This window comes from Erinaceus europaeus, chromosome 2, assembly GCF_950295315.1.
Source record: "Erinaceus europaeus chromosome 2, mEriEur2.1, whole genome shotgun sequence".
Lineage (NCBI taxonomy): Eukaryota > Metazoa > Chordata > Mammalia > Eulipotyphla > Erinaceidae > Erinaceus > Erinaceus europaeus.
Genome location: NC_080163.1, coordinates 1065827 through 1074226, shown reverse-complemented (window position 1 = coordinate 1074226; position 8400 = coordinate 1065827). Strand labels below are relative to the sequence as shown.

General features: G+C 51.1%; 1 protein-coding gene across 1 annotated transcript; it reads left to right on the top strand.

Annotated features, from left to right (window-relative positions):
* The first annotated feature begins 1718 nt into the window (after positions 1-1718).
* LOC103128364 (leukocyte immunoglobulin-like receptor subfamily A member 5) lies at positions 1719-7748 on the top strand. The gene is made up of 5 exons (XM_060186506.1): positions 1719-1801; positions 1947-1982; positions 2155-2442; positions 2574-2876; positions 7600-7748. Exons 1-5 carry the CDS (start codon positions 1768-1770, stop codon positions 7746-7748), a joined length of 810 nt encoding a protein of 269 aa, XP_060042489.1. The 5' UTR covers positions 1719-1767.
* The last annotated feature ends 652 nt before the right edge of the window (positions 7749-8400 follow it).

Here is an 8400-nt window from a genome sequence, read left to right as displayed (position 1 = left end):
ACAAGTTCCTGATCCCTCTCCCACACAGCATCCTAGGTTGACTCCAGTTGAGTTCTTTCCAACCCAGAGAGCACTTGCTAAGGAAGAAGCACCCTCAGGCTATCCTGGCAGTCTTAGAAGCAGAATTTGAAGCAGGCCAACAAGTGTGAGTCGAGATATGGCCTTTTGAGGCATGTTTACAGTCACAGGCCAATCAACAAGGGAGTTTGGAGGCAGACCTTACAGAACTTGTCCAGTGTGCCCCTCTGGGATGTCCTCTGGAAGGCAGGCCAGTGGGAACAAGGAGCGCTGCCCTCACTGGGTGAAGATGGATAGCTCTGGCCAATGAGAGCAAACCACAGGGCATGGGCAAGTCTCCATTCCCTGGTGCCTGGTGGAGGGCAGCAAGGGAGTCACAGGGCTGGCAGGAGAGTCCAGCCGTCCCCTGGTGGCAACAAGGAGCCAGGGGGCATCTCGCCACCTGGGAGCCCTTCAACTCTGTGGCTCTACATCTTGATCTGAGACTCCATGGGGACTAACGCCCCGTCCTTGGGCGCCTTCTGCAGCGTGTCCACAAGTGGTTGTGAACCCACACGAGTGCAGAGATCAACCTGTGCCCCCCGCACCCGAGCTGAGAGTCCAGGTGAGGTGGCAGCTCTCAGAGGACTCTCCTCTGCCTGCCTCTGCCTCCCTCCTGCCTCCATCCATACCTGCACACTCTGGCACCCTGCTTGCTCTGGATAAAAGTAGACACGTGCCACTCACCATCTTCAGAACCGAGAAGAATCTGAGACCCGCATGTGAACACAGCCCAGCAGAACAGAATGGTGGTACTCCAGGTCCTTCTATTCCAGGCCTGACTCACCAGCCCATGAAGAACCCAAGACTCAGCTGTGGGAGGCCCAGGGGAGGGCAAACACCAGGGACTGTGCACTTGCTCTGCACCTCAGGGCCCTGAACACCCCGGGGACTTTGGATAGACTCTCCCCAGGTTTCCTCTGCTTCCCTGACCCCGGAGGCCCCCAGGACCCCACCACAGGACAGTCCTGCACTGAGCCCTGAAGGTGGTTGCCAAAGCCTCATGTTCAGACGTTTCTGGAAGATCATTTGGGTCCCAAGTCCTGGGAACTGTCACTGAGAACACAGAGCAGTGAGGCTGTTGGCATCAGAAAACATGGGCTGTGGGAGATCTGGATTAAACCGGTTCTTACCTCCCACATGACAGAAGGAAGCTCTGCCAGGAGACGGGGCCTGAGGGGCAGTATGACCCGGGATGCTCACAGAGGGAGGAGGAGACTGCTGTCCAAAACAGAGAAGTCCATGCGGGCATGGTAGGGAGAAAGCCCACACTCTGGGCTCTGCTTCCTTCCCTCTCTGCCTGGTTCCCCTGGGTGCCCAGACCACAGGGACCCAAGCTGACAGCACAGTGACCTGGGAATCAAGTCTGCAGATCTGAGCCTACAGGCAACAGCCCTGAGTCCCCTCACACCTAGCACTGCCCATGAGTCCAGAGTGTGCGGGATCATCTTATGAGAATGGACCCTGTGGATGAGTCCTGATACAACATGGTCTGGTCCCTGCTCATCAAGGTCCCCTCAGGAAGGCACTGGGCTGGCTGCTCTCTTAGTAAATGAGACTGAGCCTCCTGTGGGGGGCAGTTCCCCCTTTCTGTGGGGGTGCTGACATGACAACCTTGTGACAGGGAGGCCCAGCCCTGAGAGAACACACTGTGTGTCTGTCAATTCTGCTGCTCTCAGAGGGGCCACTGGGCCCAGAGGAGGACACACCATGACCCCCACCCTCACAGCCCTGCTCTGCCTGGGTGAGATGACCAGGGGGGACACCCCAGTCTGGAAGAGACTCCACATCTAGGCCTGCTGGGTCAGGGCCCCAGGACTCAGGGGTTGTGGGGGGAGAGACTTGTGCTCAGGACTCAGGACACCCCTCTCACAGGGACTCTCTTCCAGGGCTGAGTGTGGGCCCCAGGACCTGCGTTCAGGCAGGTGAGTCTGTCCCCAGGCTCCCAGGGCCCTCACTGGGGACTGGGGACTAGAGGCCCTGGGAGGCCTCTAGTGGGCCCATATATAGTGGGGGTGTATCGGGGAGGGCGGTGGCCTGAGAGCTGGGGCCTGGGGGTGGAACTGTACTGTGACCCCACCTCTGATTTCCTTCCAGGAACCCTCCCCAAACCCACCCTCTGGGCTGAGCCAGGCCCTGTGGTCCCCTGGGGGAGCCCTGTAACCCTCTGGTGTCAGGGGACTCTGGGGGCCCAGGAGTTCCATCTGAATAAAGAGCAAAGCCCAGCACCCTGGGACATAGAGATCACACGGACGCCCAGTCACAAGGCCAAGTTCTCTGTCACCTACTTGGCAGAGCAGCAAGCAGGGATATACAGGTGTCTCTATCTCATCTCCTCTGACTGGTCAGAGCCCAGTGACCCCCTGGAGCTGGTGGTGGTTTCAGGTGAGACTCACTCAGGAGCCTCAGCTCAGGCTCTTCCCCAGGAAGGGGGTCTGCTCTGTAGGGGTCCCCATCACACCAGTCCTGGGGAGTAGCGGGAACCCCATTTCCCATGCTGCCTCCTCCTCTCCTAGGATCCTACAGCAAACCCTCCCTGTCAGCTCTGCCGAGCCCTGTGGTAACCCCAGGAGGGACCATGACCCTCCAGTGTGCCTCAGGGCAGAGATTTGACAGGATGGTTCTGACTCAGCAAGGAGAAGACACGTCCCCCTGGACCCTGGACACTCAGCCACACCCCAGTGGGCAGGTCCAGGCCCTGTTCCGTGTGGACCCTGTGACCCCCAACCACAGGGGGATGTTCAGATGCCATGGATATTACAGTGACAGACCCCAGGTGTGGTCACCCCCCAGTGAGTCCCTGGAGCTCCTGGTCTCAGGTGAGGGTCCCCTCCTGCCCCATTCATAGTCTGAGGTTCCCAAAAATTTATTGGGGTATTGGTGTCAGGGGAGCCCCAGGAGGGAGGCTGGGGGAGGAGAATTCAGGTACCCCAGTGAGAGACACAGAGTGCAGCACAATGCCTGGGTCAGGGCAGGAGAGTGTGAGCTGCCCTGAGTGCCCGCTGGTCACTACAGGGGCATCTGGTAAGCCCTCCCTCCTGAGACTCAGGGCCCTGTTTGTCCCCTGGACAGATGCTGACATTCCTCTGTGGCTCTGCTGTGGGTGCTGACAGATTTGCTCTGTCCTGGGAGGGGACCCTGGCCTTCCCCAGTACTCAGGCCAACTGACCCTGTCAGGCTCTCTGCCTCATCTTAGTCTCGTGGGCTCCTGACAGACCCCTGGTGCTCAGGAGTGAGCTGGGCTGTGGCCCCCAAGAGTGACCTTACAGAGCAGTCCTCACAGCTGACCTGCACAGAGACCCACAGAGTCCCCACAGGAAGCAGAGGCCAGGTGATGTCCCAGTGAGCTCACAGCTCAGGCGGGAGAGAGATGTTTGCAGCTCTTGGTGAAGGAGGGGCTGCTGTGGAAGTGACACAGAGGCAAAGTCTAAATGCAAAACAGAAGTTTGAGAGAGTCCAGTGGAACTGACCCCTCACAGCAGAGGAAGGGTCACTCAGAGATAGCTGTGTTGAGGGAAGCAGGGCATTATAGAGCCTGCCCAAGGGACAGACGATAGGACCAAGAACTCCTCATCTGTGTCTCTCTAATACAAAAGTTTAGAAGGATTTTATTTTTTTAAGTTTGGTTGATGGTGGTGCTAGGTATTAAGCCTGGGACCTCAGCACCTCAAGCATGAAAGTCTTTTTGCAGAACCATTATGCTGTCTTTCCACACCCCAGGATTTTTTGTTTGCTTGTTTGTTTGTTTGTTTTTTAAATTTCTTTATTGGGCGATTAATAGTTTACACAGGAACATACAATCGTTTGTATATTCTTAACATTGTTACACAGTAATACCACCTCCATAGGTCCTCCTCTGCCATCACGTTCCAGGACCTGAAACCTCCCCCACCCCAGAATCTTACTTTGGTGCAATACACCAACTTCAGTCCAAGTTCTGCTCAGAGTTTTCCCTTCTCATCTTGTTTTTCAATTTCTACCTAACCCCCTACCCTAAAGTCCTTTACTTTGGTGCAATACACCAGACCCAGTCCAAGTCTGCATTATGTTTATGGTTCAACTTTTTAATTTTATTTTTTAATTGGATTTATGTCATTGATGGTGCCTTTAAAATTTAGATGGTAAAGAGTTATGCAATATTTTCATCTAAGTATTTGATAGTTTCTTGTCTAATATCCAAGGGTGTTGACATCCCCCACTATTACTGTGTTGCTGTTAATTTATTGTTGTAGCCTTTTCAGTAGGTGTTTGATGTATTTATATGGCCTCTCCTTGGGTGCTCTGCATGTTAATAATCATTAAGACCTCTTGATTGATTGACCCTCTGAGCCTTAAGTAGTTGTCCACCCCTATGTTCTAAATGTGTACTTGCTTTAAGGCCTATCATGTCAGATTCAGAATACTTGTTCCTGCTCCTTTTTTATGGTCCATTGTCTTGTATGGTGGTTTTCCATCCTTTCACGTTGAGTCTGTGTTTGTCTTGTTGAGTTAAGTGACATTCCTACAGAGTACATACGATTGGATTGTGTTTTCTGATTCATCTTCCTAATCTATGCCTTTTAATAAGTGAATACAGAGGCTGGGCGGTAGCACAGTGGGTTAAGCGAAGGTGGTGCAAACCGCAAAGACCAGAATAAGAATCCTGATTTGAACACCCAGCTCTCCACCTGCAGGTGAGTCGCTTCACAGGCGGTGAAGCAGGTCTGCAGGTGTTTCCCTTTCTCTCCCCCTCTCTGTCTTCCCCTCCCCTCTCCATTTCTCTTTGTCCTATCCAACGACATCAACAACAACAATAATAACTACAACAATAATAGAAACAACAAGGGCAACCAAAGGGAAAATAAATAATAAAAAGCCTTATTTAAAATAGGTGAATTCAGGCCATTGACATTAATTGATATTATAGAATGAAGATACTTTAATGCCATTCCATTATATTTATTTCCATCAATTCCATAAAATTATTCCAAAATTTTAGAGTGTCCTGATTTATGGCATATTTGTGGTCTGGTTTTTTTCAAACTTTATTGATCTTTTCTTTAAAGAATTTATTTATTTATGACAAAGATAGGCAGGAAGAGAAAAACGAGGCATCACTCTGGTACATGTGCTGCTGGGGATTGAATTCAGAAACTCATGGTTGAGAAGCCAGTGCTTTATCCATTGCACCACCTCCCAGACCACTGTGATCTGATTGTTTATAGGAGAAATATCAGAACTTCTTGCAGGGTAGGCTTGGTGATAGTTGATTCTTCCAGCTTTTGCATGTCTGAAAAGGCTTTTATGCCTCCATCTAGTCTGAATGACAGTCTAGCAGGATACAGTAGTCTTGGTTGAAAGCCTCTCTCATTGAGCACTTGATAGGTATGTTGCCATTCTCTTCTGGCCGGTAGTGTCTGTGTGGAGAAGTCTGCTGCTAATCTTATGGGTTTTCCTCTATAAGTAACTCTTTAATTTTCTCTTGCAGCCTTCAGATCCTTTTTTATCCTTATTTCTTTCCATTCTAAATATGATGTGTCTTGGTGTTTTGGGTATCTTGTTGTCTTTAAGTCTGGGTTTATTCCATCTGGGACTCTCTGAGCTTCTTGAACCTTTACGTCTTTGATGTTGTCCAGACTACAGAAGTTCTCAGCTATTATGTCCTGACGAATGCTTTCTTCCCCTCCTTCTCTTTCTTCCTCTGGCCAGCCAATAATGTGCATATTATTTCATCTGAAGTCATCCCATAGGTCTCTGTTGTAGTTTTAAGTAACTCTCAATCTCTTTTTGAGATTTCTTCCTTTCTTAGTTTTCTCTAATTCATCCTCAGTCTTGCTAATTCTATTTCCTGTCTCACTTATTCTCTTCTCTCTCCCCTCTGTTGTTTTCTGTAGCTCAGTTATTTTGTTACCCTGTTATGATACTGTCTTAGCTTGTTCAGCTAGCTGTGATCTTAGCTCAGCTATTTCAGCTTCCAACTCTCCAATTACCTCCAGATAGTGTTTTCTTTCAGAGTCTCATGTGCTGTTTCCTCATTTCTGATGATGTTATTTTCAAACTCTTTTCTCACTCCTGTGACTAATAGGTCAATTAGTGTTTGGGTCCTGTACTCAAAACACTTAGGAAGATTCTGTCTGGACTTTTGTCCTGGTTAATTTCTGCAATGTTTCTTCTTGATTTAACCATGGGATATGGTGTGTGATGAGGTCCCTGTCTCAGTGCCATTCAATCCACTATTCACACTGGCCTGAATTGACTTGTTTCTGACCAGGGATGTCGGGCTGAGCTTCATTGATGGGAGACAGAGGACCCGGGACTCATAGCTGGGTTGTACGCAGTATCTCTTTATTCATGCGGGATGCAGCGCAATCTATACCAAGCTAAGCTAAACTAAAACTACAATCTTGTCCTTATAAATATACTAGCCCAGTAGGGTGGAAACAGGATGCAATGCAGAGAGGGTGGAGAGAAAAGTGACTGGTGAAAATCAGGGCATGACAAGGAGAGGAGGCGGAGCAGGTGAGAATTCTACCACTAAACCACCAATGCCCTGGAGGGAAGGTGGTGCTTGTTAACAGAGGTTATGTAAATAGAATGAAGTGGTTATGTAAATAGAATAGTGTTAAGCAGGGGGGATTAAACTAATGAAACAGAAGGGGTTTTTAGAAGCATACCAACACAGGGACAGTGGAGAGATGCAGCAGCTGCTACTCTGTACTGGTTATTGCTGGCCAGCAGTGGTGCTCTTGTGATCTCTAGGTTTATTTTGTTTGTATGATCCTTGGCAGGTGGGATGGGGGTGTGTTTTGCACTGCCTGTGGTCACAAGTGCTCTGGTCTATGTTGTGTCCTTGCATTAAGTTCAGAAAGCTCAATACAGCCTTTAAGGTCGAGAAGTTTAAGCCCTTTTCTATTTTCTCCTGGCTCTCCAAATTACCTTCATTATTGCTGCACTGAGATTGCCAAAATGTCACAGCTCAGTGCTGTGGTGCCCAGAGCTCTGACCCGACTTTGCTCTTCCTCTACCTGCACCCCTTTTTGTCCCACCCACATTCGAACTCCCACCTGAGGCCACAGAACCCTCAGCTATAGATTATGACTTCAGTTGGGTCTCTCCTTGTATTTATTTGATATTTTGGGAGGAGAGACAGTTCGATTCCAGTTATTACATGGCCATACCTCCCAGAAGTAGAATTTATTATTAATGAGAGAAACAGGAAAGAGAGAAAGAGCCAGCTCAGCCCACTGGTCTGTGCACTGCCAGGGACCCAATGCAGGGCCTGCTGCTGAGACTCCAGGGCCTTCTCCACTGTGTCACCTTCCAGGCACCATCTCTCCTTGACTCTGCCCACACAGAGCAAGCCCACACAGAGCAAGCCCAGCTCTAGGAACAGTGAGGAGGGTTGGGGCTGGGGCTGGTCAAAGGGTCCCATCCTGTCAAGGGAAGTGGAACCTGGGTGATATCAGGGCCTGGGTGACACTGACCTCCCCGACCCCCTGTTCTCTGTGTCCACAATTCCAGTGTCTCCCCTTAAATACCACACTGCTGTGTCCACAGTGGCAGCCCCTCAGCCCCAGGACCACAGGGTGAAGAACCTGATCCGGATGGGCGTGGCTGCCCTGGTGCTGCTGGCCCTCGGGGTCCTGCTGTGGGAGGCTCGGCACAGCCAGAGGAGCACCCAGGGTGCCACCACCAGGAGGGTGGCAGAGTGACAACAATTTCTCCCCTGAGTGATGGGGACACAGGCACAGACTCAGGCCCAGCAGGCCTGGGCTCAAGTCTGCTGAGAGCTGGAGGGCGGGGGCCTGGCAGCCAGCAGTCCTGGAATGCTCCCTGCAGAGCACCTGCAGCTCAGCTGGTTTCTGTTTCTCCCTTGATCCTGACTGTCCCTGGATGGCTCTTCCATTCCCCTGGGACCTGAAGCTGCACCCCCAGTACCATTTTGCCCCCAACCTGTGCTCACCTCCTGTCCTGCCGGTTCTCAAGGGCACATGTTTCCTTAGGTGGACTGAGTGCTGACCCTGCTGTGAACAGCTCCTCTGAGGGACACAGAATCTTCCTCAAACAGCAGAATGGTGGTGACTGCCACACCCAGGGCCAAGCACAGCCCTGAGAATCAGCCCTGCAGCCCTCCTGGTCATGCAGACACCCCCTTTCAAGCCAGTACCTGCCTAAGTTTTTTCAGAAACCCCTTTCTGGTGGCAGGCTCCTGTGAAGAGTGCCAGTCAGTGAAGGCTGCTTACCTGCCTTCTTTAAAGTGCTGAAGCCCTGGCTTGTGGCTCGTGGCATACCCAGCTCTTGGGCCCATGAGGAACTGCCCAAGAGCAGGTGCTGAGAGCAGAGAAGGGAGTCCTGCCATGAGGG